At 40.4% G+C, this 22489-nt stretch overlaps 1 protein-coding gene across 1 annotated transcript in view; it reads right to left on the minus strand.

Moving 5' to 3' along the window:
- LOC139424637 (integrin alpha-L-like) overlaps positions 1-21652 on the minus strand; it is a 33627-nt gene extending 11975 nt beyond the window's left edge. Inside the window, exons 1-20 of the mRNA XM_071176661.1 lie at positions 21480-21652; positions 17896-18010; positions 15277-15374; positions 14992-15059; positions 11709-11823; positions 11370-11500; positions 10359-10501; positions 10079-10232; positions 8582-8717; positions 8283-8359; positions 7906-8029; positions 7622-7764; positions 5908-6048; positions 5508-5705; positions 5255-5385; positions 4914-5068; positions 3050-3216; positions 2730-2852; positions 2505-2575; positions 2249-2390 (exon numbers count right to left, since the gene is read on the minus strand). Of these exons, the coding sequence (XP_071032762.1) occupies positions 2249-2390; positions 2505-2575; positions 2730-2852; positions 3050-3216; positions 4914-5068; positions 5255-5385; positions 5508-5705; positions 5908-6048; positions 7622-7764; positions 7906-8029; positions 8283-8359; positions 8582-8717; positions 10079-10232; positions 10359-10501; positions 11370-11500; positions 11709-11823; positions 14992-15059; positions 15277-15374; positions 17896-18010; positions 21480-21528 (2481 nt within the window). The 5' untranslated portion in view covers positions 21529-21652. The remainder of the gene's footprint in view (positions 1-2248; positions 2391-2504; positions 2576-2729; positions 2853-3049; positions 3217-4913; positions 5069-5254; positions 5386-5507; positions 5706-5907; positions 6049-7621; positions 7765-7905; positions 8030-8282; positions 8360-8581; positions 8718-10078; positions 10233-10358; positions 10502-11369; positions 11501-11708; positions 11824-14991; positions 15060-15276; positions 15375-17895; positions 18011-21479) is intronic.
- Positions 21653-22489: the final 837 nt, after the last annotated feature.

The raw sequence follows: 22489 nt of genomic DNA on the forward strand, positions 1-22489 counted from the left end.
GAAGTTTAAAGCCGGATTTGGATACAAAAAGATTTCCCAAGCTTTAAACATCCCAAGGAGCACTGTGCAAGTGATAATATTGAAATGGAAGGAGTATCAGACCACTGCAAATCTACCAAGACCTGGCCGTCCCTCTAAACTTTCAGCTCATACAAGGAGAAGACTGATCAGAGATGCAGCCAAGAGGCCCATGATCACTCTGGATGAACTGCAGAGATCTACAGCTGAGGTGGGAGACTCTGTCCATAGGACAACAATCAGTCGTATATTGCACAAATCTGGCCTTTATGGAAGAGTGGCAAGAAGAAAGCCATTTCTTAAAGATATCCATAAAAAGTGTCGTTTAAAGTTTGCCACAAGCCACCTGGGAGACACACCAAACATGTGGAAGAAGGTGCTCTGGTCAGATGAAACCAAAATTGAACTTTTTGGCAACAATGCAAAACGTTATGTTTGGCGTAAAAGCAACACAGCTGAACACACCATCCCCACTGTCAAACATGGTGGTGGCAGCATCATGGTTTGGGCCTGCTATTCTTCAGCAGGGACAGGGAAGATGGTTAAAATTGATGGGAAGATGGATGGAGCCAAATACAGGACAATTCTGGAAGAAAACCTGATGGAGTCTGCAAAAGACCTGAGACTGGGACGGAGATTTGTCTTCCAACAAGACAATGATCCAAAACATAAAGCAAAATCTACAATGGAATGGTTCAAAAATAAACATATCCAGGTGTTAGAATGGCCAAGTCAAAGTCCAGACCTGAATCCAATCGAGAATCTGTGGAAAGAACTGAAAACTGCTGTTCACAAATGCTCTCCATCCAACCTCACTGAGCTCGAGCTGTTTTGCAAGGAGGAATGGGGAAAAAATGTCAGTCTCTCGATGTGCAAAACTGATAGAGACATACCCCAAGCGACTTACAGCTGTAATCGCAGCAAAAGGTGGCGCTACAAAGTATTAACTTAAGGGGGCTGAATAATTTTGCACGCCCAATTTTTCAGTTTTTGATTTGTTAAAAAAGTTAGAAATATCCAATAAATGTCGTTCCACATCATGATTATGTCCCACTTGTTGTTGATTCTTCACATAAAAATACAGTTTTATATCTTTATGTTTGAAGCCTGAAATGTGGCAAAAGGTTGCAAAGTTCAAGGGGGCCGAATAATTTCGCAAGGCACTGTACTTATGTTACCATTAACTTAATGCACTTCCCCTTGTCTCCCTCAGTAACTTTCCATACACCAAATTCCTATACATGTAGAGTATTGAATTTGGTGTATGGAAAGTTACTGAGGGAGACAAGGGGAAGTGCATTAAGTTAAGATTCTGTTCAAAGATGTTGTTGAAGATCAATGTTCCGACAGAGAAAAGCAAACGGCAACAGTCTAGCTTCAGGCCAGCTGCAGAACGAGGGAGGACTGAAGAAGTGAGAAGAAACCTCTGGGAGGGGAGCCAAAGGGGCCCACCACAGACCCTCTTACTACAGTCCTATCACACACACACTTCCACGCCCACGAAGGGTCCAGCATCAGGCAGGGCCATGACGACATCGGTGAGAGGAGCGAATTAAGTTCCTGTCTAGCAACAGAAACGTATAAGGTGTTGACCCCGCCTAGTAGGAGGTTATAAAAATATATGCTTGTGTAATCATACCTTGTCTTTGCAGCTGTATGACCCAGTGGGTGAATAAACTTGGTTTGTGTTTTTTCTAGTCTTTTTACAATGCTTGTTAGGAACCTAGCACTGTGCTTCCCGTTGCATTTTGGTTTCGTACACCAGCATCAAACAAAAAATACAATATGTTTGATTTTGGAAAATATATTTCACAGCTGTTTAGATGGTACAATGATTCTCCACACTATACGTACTTGTTTTTGTCAAAAACTGAAATTAGGCTATTACAATTTTAGTAACCAGGAAATGGAGTGATTTCTGCACAGTGCACCTTTTAATATTTTGCTAACTTTTATGAATAATTATCACATGTAGTGAACATTTAAATGTTGGGCTGCAAACTGATGTTTAAATCAACGGTCTTCTATCCTGGTTCTGCAGACCCACAAGATGAGCAAGGCAAGCTTTTGTTCCAGCCCAGGAGGAACACCCCTGATTAAACGAATCATCAAACCCTTGATTGGCTGAACATGTTTTAGGTCTCCAGGTTTGAATAACACTGTTTTAGATGAGAGCAAGAAGAAAACATCAGAATGAATTACACAATAGATGGAGGGGTGTCGGTATTACCTTCAGAAGATGCATCATGGAGAATGAGAGGCCAGGAGGGTAGAGGAGAGTTAGACTGGTGTTGTAGGAGTCATCCCCGTGATTGGACAGTCTTATAGTCACGTTGAAGTAACTCTGGTCCACCACTAATAAAGTTGATGTGCTGATAAGAGAGACAAGACTGTAGAGTCAGAAAACATACTTTTCTTGAGCAGTCAGTAATTATTACAGCTACAAACAAGTTACTTTATGTTGCCTCTGTTTATCAGATACTTACATGAAGTTGAAGTCCACCTCAAGCTCTGCCAAACAGGTTTCATTTTCTTTGCAGTTCTTTTCAAAGGGCACCTGTGAAGAATTCAAGACAACTGTGAATGTGTTTAGATGACCTGTTTTCACAGGTCTTTGGCTAAATTACAGTACTCAGTCCACAGTCATTGCTAGTACTGATGATCATTGTAAGTGAACAGGTTTTAGTCAGACCCAGAATGTATCCTCGTACCTCGACCACAGCCTGTGTAGGACTGTCAGTGTTCAGAATGGAAGTAAGACCCTCTTGTTGGCTTTCAGATTGAGAAAAAACTAATTGGATGATTATGGGCGATAATGTGTCGATCACACATTGCTGGAAGAAAATAAAATGTGCCATTAATTTCCCTATTCATAGTCCTGAAAAACCCTTGTTCTTCTCATCACTGAATAAAATCAACACACAATAAGAATTCAACAACCTAACAACTTAATGTTATTCATTAAATCCCCTCCTTACGAGAGACATTATGGTTGTTGTATTGCATAGCTACAGTTTGTCATTGATCATACTGTCATGTAGACTGAGTGGTTGAAGCAAGTCCGCTCCTTTCTCAGCTCCACTGTAGAGAGAAGTCTTCTGGCCCCTTTGTTCGTGTCATTGTAAAAGGCTCGGCTCCTCTGTCTCACTGGATCCACATCCAGCAGGTAGGAGACGTTCATCCCTGCCCTCAGCACCTCTGGAAAAGTACACAAGAGTCTGAAATGGCCTCCTTATCAGGGAGAGAAGTTCAGAACCTCATGGTTGTCTGCTGACGGACAGCATTGAAGTAGAAAGCAGAGATGGAGTCAAGACCTTAACTCTCAAGTCCCAGATCCACACCAAGGAACAACCTTTGGCACCTTAATTGGGGAGGACGGGCTTGTGGTAATGGCTGGAGCGGAATAAGTGGAAAGGTATCAAACATGGTTTCTCATGTGTTTGATGCCATTCCATTTGCTCCTTTCCAGCCATTATCATGAGCTGTCCTCCCGTCAGCAGCCTCCATCGGTCTTCAGACTGGGAAGAGACCAAGACACACTTATTGTTGTCAGTGATTTAGTTATGCACTGAGGCTCCGACCTAGACCATCAAGGCCACAATTACACTATATATACAAAAGTATGTGGACACCCCTAAGTAGGGGATTTGGCTATTTCAGCCACACCCGTTGCTGACAGGTGTATAAAATTGAGCACACAGCCATGCAATCTCCATAGACAAACTTTGGAAGTAGAAGAAGAGACTGAAGAGCTCAGTGACTTTCAAAGTACCACTGTCATAGGATTCCACCTTTCCAATAAGTCAGTTCCTAAAATTTCTGCCCTGCTAGAGCTGCACCGGTCAACTGTAAGTGCTGTTATTGTGAAGTGGAAACGTCTAGGAGCAACAACGGCTCAGCCACGAAGTGGTAGGCCACACAAGCTCACAGAACGGCACCGCCGAGTGCTGAAATGCGTAAAACACGTCTGTCCTCTGTTGCAACACTCGTTACCGAGTTCCAAACTGCCTCTGGAAGCAACGTCAGCATAATAACTGTTCGTCGGGAGCTTCATGAAAGGGGTTTCCATGGCCGAGCAGCCGCACACAAGCCTAAGATCACCATGCCCAATGCCAAGCGTTGGCTCGAGTGGTGTAAAGCTTGCCGCCATTGGACTCTGGGGCAGTGGAAACGCGTTCTCTGGAGTGATGAATCACACTTCACCATCTGGCAGTCCGACAGACTAATCTGGGTTTGGCAGATGCCAGGAGAACGCTACCGGCCTGAATGCATAATGCCAACTGTAAAGTTTGGTGTAGAAGGAATAAATGTTTAGGGCTGTTTTTCATGGTTCGGGCTAGGCCCATTAGTTCCAGTGAAGGAAAATCTTAACACTACAGAATACAATGACATTCTAGATGAATCTGTGCTTCCAACTTTTTGGTAACAGTTTGGGGAAGGCCCTTTCCTGTTTCAGCATGACAATGCTCCAGTGCACAAAGTGAGGTCCATACAGAAATGGTTTGTTGTGATCAGTGTGGAAGAACTTGACTAGCCTGCACAGGACCCTGACCTCAACCCCATCTAATACCTTTGGGATGAATTGGAATGCCGACTGCAAGCCAGGACTAATCGCCCATCAATGCCCGTCCTCACTAATGCTTGTTGCTGAATGGAAGCAAGTCCCCGTAGCAATGTTCCAACATCTAGTGGAAAGCCTTCCCAGAATAATGGAGGCTGTAACAGCAAAGGGGGGACCAACTCCAAATTAATGCACATGATTTTGGAATGAGATGTTCGACGAGCAGGTGTCCACATACTTTTGGTCATGTAGTGTATGTAGTCTCAGATCATGACTTCATTTCTGTTGGAAAGCACAAAGCCATCAGTGTTCCAAAGGTTCTGAGAGTTCTTACCAGCTTTACTCTTTGTTGCCTCTGCCATGTTAAAGCAGGCTGTTAAAGTGACCATGGGGGAAATTATCTCTTTTGCCAGACAGTCAAAGTTATCAGTGCTGATCTCCAAGGGATGGAAGTGGAGATGAGCAGAGACGCTGAGGACTGGTCTGGACCTGTGAGCGATCGAGATAAAAATTGGGATGTTAGCCTAGATTGTACGATGTTGGGTAGTACCGCCCACATCTCATTGAGCGCAGTCCCCATTCAGTGCAGATCGTACACTAGTGAGATATTTTTACTGGTTAAACAACTGTCTGTTTAAGCCAGCTGTCTTTTCTTATCATTTTTTGGACTCGTACCTCAAGACAACAACTGCACCACGCGCTCCTACTACGATATCAGTCAGTCCATCCTCACCCAGGTCCATCTTCCCATCAATCGTCTGGCCAAAGAACTGGAGCTTAGATCTCATCATCATAGCTGAGATGCGCTGCAGTAAGAAGACATACACATTTAATGAAAAGCCATTGATATTGATATCCCAGGAGGGATATCTGTTTTCTTTGATCATGAAGGGCCGTTTTGAATGATTTCCATCTTCGTCTGCCTCACCTGGCTGAATTCAGGGCGGATCCCCTTTAGCTTTTCACCCAGGTAGATGTACACGGCCCCCCTGTGATCGTCCTCAAGTGGAGCGCCCACAGCTACATCCTTCAGCCCATCTCCATTCAGGTCTGTGAGAGAGCAGATGGAGGAGCCGAATCTACCCTGAGATGGCACTGAAACATTCATCTCCATCCTCAGTTCCAGCTAATAACGGAAGGGCGAGGAGAGATCACATGAAGATAAATCCATAGTACACTGTCTTTTTGTGCATTATAATTGAAGATCATGGAAATTTATATCCAAATGAATATATTTCGGCTTCCAGATCACTTTGTCCCTGATGAACATATTCAACCACAAATTCAGCATTTTAATATGTTGTTGAGAGGTTCACAGTTCAGCCCACCTTATCAGTCAGTGTGTAGACGTAGATCCTGCCCTCTCTCGGAGGTTGGTGAAACATTGGTGCACCCACCAGGAGGAAGTCTGTGTTGCCGTCTGAGTCTATGTCCACAGAACACAGCTCTGCACCGAAGTAGGAGCCCATCTGAGAAAATCAATACTTACATTCATACAAAAATAGTTTTGAAATGTTTTAAGTCCTTTGGTTTTGAATGGAACTCATAAGTACAGTGCCTTGCGAAAGTATTCGGCCCCATTGAACTTTGCGACCTTTTGCCACATTTCAGGCTTCAAACATAAATATATAAAACTGTATTTTTTTGTGAAGAATCAACAACAAGTGGGACACAATCATGAAGTGGAACGACATTTATTGGATATTTAAAACTTTTTTAACAAATCCAAAACTGAAAAATTGGGCGTGCAAAATTATTCAGCCCCCTTAAGTTAATACTTTGTAGCGCCACCTTTTGCTGCGATTACAGCTGTAAGTCGCTTGGGGTATGTCTCTATCAGTTTTGCACATCGAGAGACTGACATTTTTTCCCATTCCTCCTTGCAAAACAGCTCGAGCTCAGTGAGGTTGGATGGAGAGCATTTGTGAACAGCAGTTTTCAGTTCTTTCCACAGATTCTCGATTGGATTCAGGTCTGGACTTTGACTTGGCCATTCTAACACCTGGATATGTTTATTTTTGAACCATTCCATTGTAGATTTTGCTTTATGTTTTGGATCATTGTCTTGTTGGAAGACAAATCTCCGTCCCAGTCTCAGGTCTTTTGCAGACTCCATCAGGTTTTCTTCCAGAATGGTCCTGTATTTGGCTCCATCCATCTTCCCATCAATTTTAACCATCTTCCCTGTCTCTGCTGAAGAAAAGCAGGCCCAAACCATGATGCTGCCACCACCATGTTTGACAGTGGGGATGGTGTGTTCAGCTGTGTTGCTTTTACGCCAAACATAACGTTTTGCATTGTTGCCAAAAAGTTCAATTTTGGTTTAATCTGACCAGAGCACCTTCTTCCACATGTTTGGTGTGTCTCCCAGGTGGCTTGTGGCAAACTTTAAACAACACTTTTTATGGATATCTTTAAGAAATGGCTTTCTTCTTGCCACTCTTCCATAAAGGCCAGATTTGTGCAATATACGACTGATTGTTGTCCTATGGACAGAGTCTCCCACCTCAGCTGTAGATCTCTGCAGTTCATCCAGAGTGATCATGGGCCTCTTGGCTGCATCTCTGATCAGTCTTCTCCTTGTATGAGCTGAAAGTTTAGAGGGACGGCCAGGTCTTGGTAGATTTGCAGTGGTCTGATACTCCTTCCATTTCAATATTATCGCTTGCACAGTGCTCCTTGGGATGTTTAAAGCACGCCCAATTTTTCAGTTTTTGATTTGTTAAAAAAGTTTTAAATATCCAATAAATGTCGTTCCACTTCATGATTGTGTCCCACTTGTTGTTGATTCTTCACAAAAAAATACAGTTTTATATCTTTATGTTTGAAGCCTGAAATGTGGCAAAAGGTCGCAAAGTTCAAGGGGGCCGAATACTTTCGCAAGGCACTGTAAACGTAAAAAGTGACATCATGTGTTCCTCTTTACTATCGGAGGATTCATTCAACCTTTGAAGTAACCCCAAAAGCTAGTTTCATGCTGTCCCTATTGTATAACTTGATTGATATACATCACTGCTTTCAGAAATAGCTAATGTTACCAACCTGTTCTCCAGGCAAGCTTTGTGCCACAGTCCAGTTGTTGTTAACCTTGTTAAAAAGTAGGATCCGTCCCATGTGTTCAGATCTTGGTGCTCCGGTAAAGTATAGAAGGTTCTCATTCTTCTTCCCAACAGCTACAGAGTATCCTGTAATAAAAATGAAGACATGTAGGCCCATTGTAACTACACTCCCTTCGCTGAAACATCTGAACTACAGAGCCTTGAAAATAGTGTTTGTTCAAATTCACATTTGAGCAATATCTTTTTTTGAGCTTAATGTTCCATTACCCATATAGGAATCTTTGTCCAATGTGGGGTCCTGAATTTCCCTTTCCTCTGATCTCAGACCCTCAGTCTCAAAGAGAGATCCACGCCAGTTGTTTGATCCCACTGAGCCCAGAACCAAGGTGTCCTGTAGAGGAAATAAAACAATGGGTCATATTGTATGACATTTTTTTAATAAGCATTCATTAATTATATACTGTGTCTATAAACTAGTTGCCATGGTGGTCATTACATTTATAAATGCGTATTTAAGCATTTACAAGGATTTGTAGTACAATGTAGAAGAAGCATTGTAGTTAACATTTTTAAACAATTTATACATGTTACAAATTATCATTTAAGATGATAAAACATGCTGGACATACTATTTTGTATCTCACCTTGTTAACGTAGACAGCACTGAACCCACTCTGAGACATTTCTTTAGTCAAGTTTCCAGCCAGAGCAGTCTTAGAACCTAGAACATACAAACACTGATATTAGTAGGGATACATTGATACTTCTACTGTGGAATGTTTTGAGTAAGGTGTTATCATCAGAAATAAATCCCAGTATATTTCAGGAAGTGACCAGTAGTGCCACCTTGTGTTTTTTTATGAATAACAACTTTCAGTTGACAGGGACTTTGCTGAAATATAAGTAAGTAGTACTAAGAGTTTATCTGAATCCAGAGTTGTACCTTCAATGTTGAAGATCTTTTTTTGAAAGTTGTCTAGGATTCCTTTTAGTCCATTGTAGTCCTGGATGAGGAAAGTGTTGTTCTCTTTTGGCTCTGATGCCAGGGACTTGAGTTTCGTCAAATCGACGTTCTTGACCTACCAAGAAATATATCACTTGAGGGCAGGAATTATAGTGATGTCTAATTTCCTTTTCAATATGAATGATATTTAAACATCCACATCACAGTGGTCTAAGACACTGCATCTCAGTGCTAGAGGCGTCACTACAGACAACCTGGTTCAAATCCAGACTGTATCACAACCGGCCATGATTGGGTGTCCCATAGGGCGACGCACAATTGGGCCAGTGTCGTCCGAGTTTGGCCGGTGTAGGCCATCACTGTAAATAATAATTTTTCTTAACTGACTTGCCTAGTTAAATAAAGGTGGAATAAAAACTGGGACGTTGGACTGAACCCTTGAGACTAGGAGTAATAATAAAAACTCTATTTGTATAGCGCTTCTTAGTACAAGTCACAAAGTGCTTCACATCAGAAAATAAAATAAAAAGTAATAACAACGACAGGAGGAAGGAGAATGAAGAACCGTTTTCAACCTAGACTTTGAAATGGTCAACAATGGCCTGTCAGAGGATCTCAGGCTGCATCCAGGCTCATAGGGAGTTAAAATATATAATAAATGGAATGGTGCTTAACCAAGCCTTAAAAATGGAATCCTTAGTTCTCCTTCCACCAAAGGCAAGAATTGACAGGGGTCACAATAGGGCTGTTTCTGTGACCGTATTACTGCCACACAGGCACTCATGAGTCATGACCGCAGTCAAATTCTGTGTTACTGCTGAGTCACTGAGTAATTTTCTCAGTTCATCTTTGCCTTGATCTCGACTACACTCCTAGTCCCTGACGCTGAAAAACATCCCCACGGCACGATGCTGTCACCACCATGCTTCACCGTAGAGATGGTGCCAGGTTTCCTCCAGACGTGACACTTGGCATTCAGGCCAAAGAGTTCAATCTTGCTTCATCAGAACAGAGAACCTTGTTTCTCTTTTGGCAAACTCCAGGGGTCTGTCATGTGCATTTCACTGATGAGTGGCTTCCGTCTGGCCAAACTACCATAAAGGCCTGATTGGGTGAGTGATGCAGAGATGGTTGTCCTTCTGGAAGATTCTTCCATGTCCAATCAATTGAAACATTAAAAGCACTAACACTGGTATACACTGGTGATCAACTAGTCGAAACGGCCATATGACAATATATTTTCACCTCGTTGAACTTCAAGTGAAACAATTTGAAAATGTACCTCAATCCAGGGATGGAAGGTGTTGCTGTACTCCTAATTATCCCACAACAATTTATGGTAAATCGAGAAGATAAAAATACTGTTTCTTTAGCATTAGCTAACTAGCACACGAATGAACACTTGTAATGGAATTAAGTCATACAATTGTGTGGTGTTGTGTAGGGGGGGGGTATTATAGATATTATAGGACTTACCCCGATGACAAAGCGGATGATGTTTTTCTTATCACTTCTTTTGATAGAGTTGAACCTTTTATCAGTATCGCTGGGATTTCCATCTGTTATTATGACCAGTACTTTAGTTGCATCTGCGGTGGCGCCGGCAGCTAGGTTTTCAAAAATGTTTTTCCTGAAATAGATTCAAACAACAGATCAAGCTATCTTTCTTACACCACAATCCCCTTTGATCAGATTCTGAGTATTCGGTCAGAACTTTGAAAGTAAAACTGATTAATAATTATCAACTGGGACCTACAAGACAAAGTCTATTGCCTTATGTGTGTTGGTTAGATTAGCCATGTGCTCTTCTTTCCAAAGTTTAGTCAAGGCTCTCCCCTCTTGGTAGTCTCTGAAGTTGAAAACTGTCCTGGTGTTTGTTGAGAACTGAACCGCTGCGAACTGTCGTTTACAAAAGAGGAAGAGATGACTAATATTGATTTCATACCATACTTTCCATGCAGAAACATGGGTGTATAGCACATACACTCTTAGAATTAGTGGTGACTCGAGGAACCCTGAAGATCCTCAAGGAACCCCTAGAGTTCCTCAAGGAACCATTGCAAGTCAAGTGGTTCATATTTGCACCTTTGGTTAGTTGAGGGGGTTTTGGAGGAACTTTGAATGGTTCAATGTAGCATTGGGTTCGTGGAGGAACCCTGGATTAGAAGCGTGGCTTAGTAGGGGCGTGGCTTTAAGATACTGTATATATTTTGTAGGCCACCCATAAGTGTAAATGTCGCTCCTGTTGATCTGTTCTGCTGTATTGTCATCACATGTGAAGGTTAAACACAAATATTTTTGTAGTGTCAATGAGGCATACAGAGGTGTTCCTCAAGAGCCTTATGCTCTTCCAAAATGGGAATAGTTGCCACTTTATTACTAAATGTGAACAGAATTAATATTATACACATTTTTTTGAAATATATAATATGCATAAATATTCAAGGATTTAGTTTGCAGTGTGAAAATTAACATGATGAACAGGAATGACATTTACGCTAACGGGTGTCCAAAAAGTGCCTATCTGAAAGCCCTGGCTTCAATATGATAGGCTGCCAGCACTTCAAACCATAACTAAGGTTATGGTTTGAAACTTTACACAGAGGGGTGCCTCAAGGAACCTGTTTGAAATGGAAAGGCTATTCTGTTGTGGCAACCCAAAAGGTTCTTCTAGGCACCTTTACTTCTAAGAGTGTAGATAAACAGATGTATGTTCAGCAACCTCACAAGCATGTTTTAAGTTATGAGCTTTAAAAGGGATGAATACCTTAATTGAGGAGTTTTTTAGGGTTGTCATGATATTGTTTATGAAACCTTTGTTCTTATCAAATTCTTCCTTTGTCATGCTTCCTGAACCGTCAAAGAGGAAAACGAGGTCCACTATTTTCTTAGTACATTCTGGAAGAGGAAGTGAATTACATAAATGTATATGATGGATAACACTCACAACATTCTTCACATATTCAGAAATCCAGATCTTATCATTCACAATTCATATTTTGTGACCTAATGATAATGTAATTTAGCATGACATGAATAAACAGTCAATATATACCAAATCTTAGGTTATGTTATCTACAAATGTGTTCAAGTTTCACTCTTATACCTTGGAAGGCAGGTGTAAAGTTCGAGGTGATCTGGAGCTGGCTGTTGAACTGATAACAGATACTGTTCAGATAGGAGTTCCCATCACACTCGTGTGCCAGGCCAGGGCTGCAGGCCTGAATGAGGAGAATACGTCATTGTAAATTAGGGTGACCAGACGTCCCCGGAAGTGTCCCCGTTTTTAACAGTGCATTAAAAACAGACTGCAAAGTGAAATAATATTTGACGTGGCAAGAAAGACCGGGCAGCAGAGCCTACCGGTTGACGTCTCAATTGCGTTGTGCTTGTTTTGTCCAGCAGAGCGGGCTGCTCGCTATAGCAGCTTCATTCACTCTTCTACTAACTACTTGCTCGCTCTAGTTTTAGAGAAAACTGCTGTGGAAAACTCGGCCAGAACCTAACAAGTATCAAGTGAATCCACAACATCACCACAAACGTCTTTTCAAGCCAGGTAAGTTACAATCGTTTGAGATACTAGCTAGTGATTTTATAATGTCTCAATTTATTATATAGATAGATTATCTGCTCTATAAGGTTTTAAATTGGTTATGCTAGCTAACATTAGCTATGTCGACTACGTTATCTAGCTAGGATCGCTAGCTACTGTCATGGTAGCAAGGTTAAAAAAAATTGAAAATATGATTATATTAAATGTGTGCAATTAATTCTGAGAATATTTATTTGTAGATTACAGTTAAAATGGTTTGGCATTATAATAAGTAGTGTGAAAATATATTTTGACCTTTTCATGGATAACATTAGCATAATGTTTTCTGTTAGAGAGTGGAGAGGAAGAAGACTGGGTAGGAAGAAGAGTGAAAGAGCGAGGAGGAAATATAAAGATATGATTACAGAGCCTGCCAACTTATTATCCCAAACAATGTTTTTGAGATAAAATACAAAAATGAGGCAAGCAATGGAAATATGTTAAAGTATTTTATCTAATAGTGTTTTGTAAACTAACTCACTCTTGTACATCGCCTTGGTCCGTACAATTGATCTTATTTTAGCGCCCAAAAAACGTAATACTTCCAGATCACCTGTAATGTCAATACCATTGTAAAGCACAATTTCTCCCCTTTCCAACAAAATCAATGACATGAGCTCCACGCTGCCCGTTTCTGCATGATTCAAGAAGGTAATGAGCTCCGTCGGGTCTTTTTAAAAATGGCGGGTGGGGAAGCGAAACTAATGCGTGATAGTGAGGAGAGATGTCCTGTGGGGAAACAGCTTTTTTTCACTCGATCTGTCCAATATATCACCTCGAAAATGTAAATAAAACACTATAAAGAGTTTATATAATGTGTCATTACATACCTAATTTGAAGGTTTGTGTCGAATTTGAATTGGGTTTTTAGGGTGGTGCTCAAGTGATCTTCAGAAGTAAACAGTGGCTTTTGAGTCATGATCGCTTGCAGTGATGACGCAAACATTGACTAGGTTTCCCCCTTACTGTCTATTTCTTGTTTTTAAACTGAGAGAAGTGCTACACCTGGTGGAGAGATATTGTAAGACATAAATAGTTGCTTTATGCGTGCTGTACGTTACGACATGACACGTCACGATGTAATGGAGGGTCAGTTTTCTCAACTTTTCTCCAATACTATAGAGCCATTACCATGTCCATCAACACTTGAATAGAAACGTAGTTCACACCCCAGATTTTGAAGTCAACACAGTCGCTACAGTCCCATTAGTTTTCTTTGTAGCCTTGTTTGAATGTCGCGGTTGCGCACATTTGTACGGAATGGGGTGAGTTTACGTTACTATTTGTTATTAAAGATTGGAGAGGAAGGAGAAGAAGAAATGAAGGGAGAAAAATGAGTGAAGCGAGGAGAGTGTAGAAGAGTGAGGTGGAAAGGTAAAGAGAAGGAAAGGAAGAAAGAGAAGGAAGACGGGTGAAGAAAAGAGGAGGAGAAAGATTGGAGCAGAAGAAAAAGTTAAGAGAGTAAGAAGAGCAGACAGAGGAGGTACAATGGCTGTTTCCAAGAAACGAAATGAATGATATATGGACAGCAGCAAGAAATAAGCTCACTGTTCCTACGCTTATTGTGAAGACAAACTTCAACCTCCCCTGCCAGGAGTTCACGGTGAAGCTGGCCAAAGAGAGCAATCCTGAAGAAGATACATTCTTCTGAGAAATATACAGATTAGGTTGGTATAAGTGGTAACTACATAATATAATCTCATCATCGTCTTATTTCTTCATTACGTTGTTAATTATTTCACAAATACTATTGCCTGTTTTTTTTTCAATTTTGCTCATGTTCTTGTCACGACTCCTACCGAAGGTGGCTCCCCTTCCTGTTCGGGTGGCGCTCGGAGGTCGGTTGTATTCACCGGCCTATTAGCTGCCACTGACCCCCCCCCCCCCCCCCCCCCCCTTGTCTGTTTTTTAGTTACACCTGTGTTTAGTTATGTATTAGTTAGGTTAATTGGTTGGGCTTTATTAGCCAGCCGGCCCGCCTGCTGGGTGTGCGGGATTGTTTTATGTGTACTCTTGTGCACGCCTGTAAGTCACGGTTTTGCGTGTACTTGTGTTGTTCGGCACTTTTGTTCCCCTGTGTTTTGGGGCATTTGTTTGAGTGGCGTCGTTTTCACCTGTGTGGTGAATAAAGAAGTATCGCTACTCTGAACTCTCTGTTTCCTGCGTCTGACTTCTTCCTCCACTACACCCCGGGCATTAAAGTTCTCTTATGCTCTTATTCTACCCAGGCTACCAGGACCACTGAATGGCTGTTCAGATTGGACAGTTCTGTCTAGTCTGTAGTGTTTCTGAAACAGTTGTTTTCTCTGTCACAATGTGCCTGTTAGACTAAATACACAAAACCGGAATTGTCCCCCTTTTTTTATTTCATAGATAATAACGGATATTTTAATGATATATTGACCGCCGAACTGGAAATGTCCCCGGTTTTAATTTCAGAAATCTGGTCCCCTTATTGTAAATGTGCTAAAATAATGGATTGTCTGGTGGACCTCAGATGTCTTCAAAAGAGAGAGTTACTGGAATTTGCCATGATTATTTTTAGATTGCTGAGGTGTTGTTTTATAACTCAAGTGAAACAAGTCATTTAGGTTTACACAGGCAGCCCAATTCTGATCTTTGTTCCACTAATTGGTGGAGCTGATCTGATTGGTCAAAAGACCAATTAGTGAAGAAAAATTCAGAATCGGCTGCCTATGTAAATGCTGCCAAACATATTACATATGTACGGTACACTCACATGGAGTATTTGAAAACAAGAACGTGATCAAATTAAATATTTGGTGGTTTATCTTACAGTGAACGTTGGAGGAGAAGTAGATTGTGCAACCATAGACAGTCCAATGTACTTGATTGTGTCAGTTTCTGTTGAAAGGGGAAAGGCAGGCGTGCAGAATCAACTAGTGTTTCTCATTTTCAAGATCCTGTTGACATTTCAACAATATTTTAATACTCGATTAGCCATGGTTACCGTGAATAGGTGTTACATGTTCTTATAATTATTAATTTTGTTAAGATAACCACCATTCTCAATTGCAGTCCAGTAAGTACAGTATAGTGTATCATCAACATCCATCTCTACCTTCAGGAGTGTAACAGTCTGTACAGTTTGTTCGGTCTTGAGCACATCTACAGATTCCACCAGATCCGTTCTTCTGATATGGCGCACTGACCATTACCCTGTGGGTGAGAAATAACAGTATAGATTGGTCGATTTAGATGAGCCTGTGTCACTACTTTTATATATATATATATATATATACTCAATTTATTATGTACACCCATCTAGTGCTGGGTCAGACCCCCTTTACCTCCAGAACAGCCTGAATTGTTCAGGGCATGGATTCTACAAGGTGTCAGAAACGTTTGTTACTCAATTGGTACCATGGGACCTGACGTGTGCCAGGAAAACATTCCCCACACCAGTACACCACCTCCACCAACCTGTACCGGTTATACCAGGCATGACGGATCGATGGACTTATGCTGCTTACGCCAAATCCTGATTCTGCCATCAGCATGATCACCAACACTGGACAATTGAAGAGTGCAAAAACATTGCCTGGTCCGATGAATCATGGTTCCTGTTGCTTCATGTGCCCACTGGAGCCGCTTCTTCTTGTTTTTAGCTGATAGGAGTGAAACCTGGTGTGGTCGTCTGCTGCAGTAGCCCATCCGTGACAAGGATTGACGAGTTCTGAGATTATTTGTCTGTTTGTGGCCCGCCTGTTAGCTTGCACGATTCCTGCCATTCTCCTTTGACCTTCTGTGGGTGAAAAAGCAAGCTTTTATTCACCCACAGAATTGCCGCTGACTAGATGTTTTTGGTTTGTCGCACCCTTCTCAGTAAACCCTAGACAATGTGAAAAGCCCAGGGGGGCAAACATTTCTGAGATACTGGATCCGACACGCCTGGCACTGACAATCATGCCACATGCTTAGGTCACTCGTTTAGTCCTTTCTAACATTCAATTGAACAGTGACTGAATGCTTCGATGTCTGTCTGCCTGCTTTATATAGCAAGCCAAGGCCACGAGACTGACTGTCAATAGGAGCAATCCAGTTTCGTGAACAGGTTGGTGTACCTAATAAACAGGCCGCTGAGTGTATGACAAACTTTAGATTCAGAGTGGTTGCAAAACATTTGTGACAATGTAGTAAATTACTTTTGTATATCCGTTTTAATTTGGTTACTAAGGTTACAATAACAACTGCATGATGAAGGAGGAAAGCATAGGCAGGATGTTATCAGAGGTGTGATATGAAGAAGCACAGTTCAGAATTTCCATTCCATCAACAAATACACCAATGCACATTAGGTAGTTTCACTGTGTAATAGTCATGGGCATTTGATGCAGCTCACATAATTTAAGAAACATAAGTAAATGTGCACTGAGGAATATAGATCTATACAGGGACATATATTTTCTAAATACATTGCTATGGATATACAGTACCAGTCAAAAGTTTGGAAACACCTAGTCATTCAAGTGTTTTTAAAAAAAAATATTATTATTATTATTATTTTTTTCTTCTACATTGTAGAATAATAGTGAATACATCAAAACTATGAAATAACACATTTGGAATCATGTAGAAAACAAAAGTGTTAAACAAATTAAAACATATTTTATATTTGAGATTCTTCAAAGTAGCCACCATTTGCCTTAATGGCAGCTTTGCACACTCTTGGCATTCTCTCAACCAGCTTCATGAGGTAGTCACTTGGAATGCATTTCAATTAACAGGTGTGCCTTGTTAAAAGTTAATTTGTGAATTTGAATTTCTTTCCTTAATGTGTTTACGCCAATAATTTATATTGTGACATGATAGGGGTGGTATACAGCAGATGGCCCTATTTGGTAAAAGACCATGTCCATATTATGTCAAGAACAGCTCAAATAAGCAAAGAGAAATGACAGTCCATCATTACTTTAAGACAAGAAGGTCAGTCAATCCGGAACATTTCAAGAACTTTGAAAGTTTCTTCAAGTGCAGTCGCAAAACCCATCAAGCCCTATGATGAAACTGTCTCTCATGAGGACCACAACACTAAAGGAAGACCCCGAGTTCCCTGTGGAATCTGAGGATAGGGACTATCATTTGTTTTCCAACAGCATCATGACCCCAAACACACCTCCAGGATGTGTAAGGGCTATTTGACCAAGAAGGAGAGTGATGGAGTGCTGCATCAGATGACCTGGCCTCCACAATCCCCCGACCTCAACCCAACTGAGATGGTTTGGGATGAGTTGGACCGCAGAGTGAAGGAAAATCAGCAAACAATTGCTGAGCCTATGTGGGAACTCCTTCAAGACTGTTGGAAAACCATTCCACATTAAGCTGGTTGAGAGAATGCCAAGTGTACAAAGCAGTCATCAAGGCAAAGGGTGGAATCTAAAATCTATAATATATTTGGATTTGTTTCACATTTTTCTGGTTACTAAATGATTCCATGTGTGTTATTTCATAGTTTTGATGCCTTCACTATTATTCTACAATGTAGAAAATAGTAAAAATAAAGAAAACCCCTTGAATGAGTTGGGGTGTCCAAACTTTTGACTGGTACTGTATATAGTGCATGTTTGCAGACATTTTTCTGGTCATTTTTATTTCCTCAGGTGTGTAATACTGTTTTGAAGATGAAGTTTGTAACATAATGCTTGACATTTTTCACTAATATGATAACAGTAACACTTGCCCTTTCTCCTTGCCAGATATGAATTGCAGGACTTTGTATCCAAAGAAATCCTGTTCCTCCCCTTTGTAGAGTTTTGGGTTTGCATCATCGATGTTGAAAGCCATTGAAGAGACAGCTGGCAAAGAAGGGTAGAGCAGCACAATCAGATGATTAGCTAGGTGTCCATCCAATTGGTGACAGATTTCCATTAGAATATTCTAAAATGTCCATAAAAACAACATGCACTCTTTCTCACCAGAGATCGAGTTGACGTGTTGAGGATTAAATTGCGCTCGTAATGAGGTAGTGCACATGGAAAAGCTAGATTATTTTTATTTGTCAAATGGCAGCCAAGCATTGATGATCGTGTCACCAGAATAAGACCCTCGATATTTATTGGAAATTATCATCAAGCTCATCATTTTGCACTTTCACCACCCTGTGAAGTCCCTCCTTATCCCCTCGAATATATATATATATATATATATATTTTTTACATTCTCAAAATAAGTGACCAAACTATATTGCTATTCCTGGGACTCGCATTGAGCTAGCCAACTCATACAAGAGCTATTAGGAATAGAGAGAGGAGAGGGGAAGAGAGGCCAGTGGAGATGATGCCAGCGGATATGTGTGAATTGTGCAGGACAGGAATATTGAAGACAGAGATGTGTAAATTAGAAATTAGGGTAATTCATATATTAATCTATAATTCGTATTTCTATGCTGCCATGCTACCTGACCTGTGCTATGCAAGACAGAGGCAAATAATATCCACCAGAGACAGATTTCAATATCATCTTATAGGCCTTCATAATAAAGGCCTACTATCACATATTGAATTGAATTGAATCTATTTTGGGTAACAGACATGTACAACAAAATGTACAATGTGAACCCAGACGATATCACTTGAAAGTATTCATTAAAATGTTTTTTTCCAAAGTGGTCCTCGATGGTGAAAACCCTAACACATATAAGGATTAAAAGGTAAGACAAAATTACAAACGACCATAAAAACATTAATTTATATTGACAACCTAAAAAGTGGCACTATTCACTGCACTTTTCCCTAACCGTAAAAATGAACCATATTCATTTGACATTAAAAACAATCTATTCATTGCACATTACCTATCATTCAAATAAATGCACCTTACCAGCAGTAGGGGGGCACAAGGAACAGTGGAGTGGTTTCTCTTACTTCGACAACCTTGTCCAAATAAAAACCTTTGCCTGCTTTTTAAAGCTATTTCTGCTTTTTCTTTGCTTGATCTCCAAGGGGAAGCTATTCCATAGACAAATGCCTGTATAGAAACACGTACTCTTCGCAGTACTGTTTACTCTTGGGATTCTACAATTACTCTGGTATTGTAACTGTTTTGGTTATAGACCATATCAATGTGGTTTTTCATATAACCTGGGGCACAATCCTTTAAGATGTCAAACATATGATTAAGTTTAAGTTTGTCTGCTCTGGACTCCAAAGGCAACAAGCCCACCTCCCGAAACTCCTGTACCCCTATGTGGGTCCTAGCGGGGACATTCAGCATATACCTGATAACATTATTTTGCATGACCTGCATTCTCTTTTTCAGCTTTTTTGATAGCCCACTATACAAAGCAGAGCAGGCATAATCAAAATGACACAATCAAGATTGAGACGAGCAGTTTCTTAACTTTGATGTTAAAATATCTAGTGTTACGATATGAACATTTTAGAAATAATTTTGGCAGCAATCAAGTCTCCAGAAAGGGATTGATCTAGGGACACAGCAATATAAGTTAAACTATGCAGGCATGGATCTAAAACAAGTGTATCTTTATCTTGTCAGCCCTAAGCAATCTGTAATAAGAGACCGAAACCACCGCTACATCCTTTAGACAAATGCATTCATCAGGAGAATATCTTGGTCCACAGTGTCAAACACTTTCTGTAAGTCTAACATGACCATACCTGTATAGTTCCCCTTCTCACTTTCCTGCTTTAATGTGGTCAAAAAGGTGGATAAGGCAAGTATCAGTGGAATGAGCTGTCGTAAAGCCAGATTGGAGTTCATAAAGAAGTTCTCGAGAAGGTATCCCTAAAGTTGATTAAAAACTCATCTCAACAACTTTGGATAAGGTGCTGAGGATCGACACAGGCCTGTAGTTTCCTCCATTTGTTTTATTGCTCTTCCTGTGGAGCGGAACCACCCGGGCTGTTTTGAGATCATTGGGAAATGTACCACTACTAATAGAAAGGTTTACAATATGCGTTATCATTTTAGCTGTGATACAAGCACAATCCTTTATGAATCTTGGCAGGAAGGTTTTCAGCCCAGTTGCTTTGTTTCTGCTCATCAAGCATAGTAGATTGGAAACTTTGTCGTCTGTTCCCATGCACAGCTCAAACAAATCATTTGTGATCCTTTTGCTCTGGTAAAAGTTGTTAATGAAAGACTGGCCATAGTGTCCAGAGCAGCTCGGGCACTTCTTAACTAGCGATTTAAGCTATAGCGGTAAATACAATTGTTAAAATAATTTGCAACCTTTGCCTGGTCATTGCATAAAACATCACCAATACCTGGTTCAAGTAGCATTTTGGATTTCTTACGGGTACACGCCGCTGTGTTCTGAATTACATTTAGACTAACAGTTGGTGAAATACGTTCTTGCCCTGGGTCCCATAATTGGTTAGTCCAGCCCAAATAAATGGCTCTGGTCCAGTGTATGTTGGAACCATCATTGTTGATGCTTTGCTTATTGGTTATGTGTTGCATTGCCACAGAACCATGTCGGTGGGATTTTCATTGCTTATATTATATATATAGGAATATATATATAACTAGGAATGTAGCATCAAACAGTGCCATCCGTTGAAGAAAAAAATGACCCACAGCTGATCCTTTTCTGGCAACCAGTGCTGGTGTTAACAAGGTTCAGTCTGTAATATGTGCACATTGATGAGAAGGTGCACAAACGTATTTTGAGAAATCATAATTTCAACATTTTTTTGTAAAAATGGTTGTGCTTGGTGTGTTCAGCCAGAACTGCCCTCAAAAAAGGTAATCTTCAACATTGTAAATAACTTCTTTATGACTTTTTCACCACGAAAAATGTGTCTAATAGTTCATGCTCATCATTGACTGTCTCAAAAACATGAATGCGTTATAAAGTGTTATCTAGGTTTAAAAGATGAAGTGACCTATGGTTCCAACCAACTATTGCCTCAAAACCCAAAACGTTTTTGGTGGAAGTGGGTTACCGTTATTGATGTAAAACCACAAATAAAGATATGACTAGTTCTGTAACTGAAATTTAGAGCATTAGATTTCGCTAATGGCGATATTAGGGACATTTGACAAATGTTCCCTGTGCAAGTTAAGCATCCATTTGAAAATATATCCTCATCTACTTCAACTATACTTATTGATTACAATGGTGTGAACGGTTCAATATACTTGAGTATTTCATACTCAGGAATAGATCCCCAAAAAATAAACTGTCATTTAAAATATGTAAGTCATTGACTTGTTTTTACGAGTTCCGCTGATGTTTTGTCCAACCCCTTTAATGTGTAATTGAATATTAAGCAGAGTGAAATCCTGATAGTCAGCACTTACCCATGGCTGCCATGCAGGTGAGCAGGCAGAGGGGTCCTTGCCTGGACATCTTCTCTTCTCTTTCACTTTGTTCACTAGCATGCAGTGAGGAAAATCTTGCAACACTCAACCTTTGCAAATGAAACTTACTCGTCTGCCTGCACTTTGTTTCCTGTGTGCCTCTTCTTATATGAGGCGTCTCCACCCCCAAAAGTAGCTGTGGTAGTTCACTATCATTTGGGTGAGAATGTGGATGTACAGAAAGTACCCCTTGACTTTTTCCACATTTTGTTGACTTTAAAATGTATTAAATAGTTGTTTAAAAAAATATATTTTACTGGCATACACACAATACCCCATAATGAGTATGGTTACATGCACACAATCATTTGATTATTGTGGATATTCAGATTAAGATAACCGTTTGATTAAAACATGTCCATGCTTTGCAAGAAGAACAATTTCCTTAATAATCCTGTTTAAATGGACGCATCTGAAATTAGGCTACTTTATGGCACTCTGATAAATGCAGAAAATCACCAATCCAAATAAACGCCCTTCTGCTGTTTTTGGGAAGCATATTTGATTATGAGTTTGAACATATAAAGTTTGTGAAAATGTATTAAAAATTAAAAGCTGAAATGTCTTGAGTCAATAAGTTTTCGACCCCTTTGTTGCGGCAAGTCTACATTAAGTTCAGGAGTAAAAAATGTGCTTCACAAGTCACAGAATAAATTGCATGGAATAATAGTGTTGATCATGATTTTTGAATGAATTTCTCATCTCTGTACACATACAATTATCTGTAAGGTATCTCAGTCGAGCAGTGCATTTCAAACACAGATTCAACCACCAGGGAGGTTTTACAATGCCTCACAAAGAAGGCCAGTAGATGGGTAAACATGAAATGAAAAGCAGATACTAAATAACCCTTTGAGCATGGTGAAGTTATTAATTATTACACTTTGGATGGTGTATCAATGCACCCAGTCTCTACAAAGATACAAGCGTCATTCCTAACTCAGTTGCCG

Source organism: Oncorhynchus clarkii, chromosome 13 (genome assembly GCF_045791955.1).
Source record: "Oncorhynchus clarkii lewisi isolate Uvic-CL-2024 chromosome 13, UVic_Ocla_1.0, whole genome shotgun sequence".
Lineage (NCBI taxonomy): Eukaryota > Metazoa > Chordata > Actinopteri > Salmoniformes > Salmonidae > Oncorhynchus > Oncorhynchus clarkii.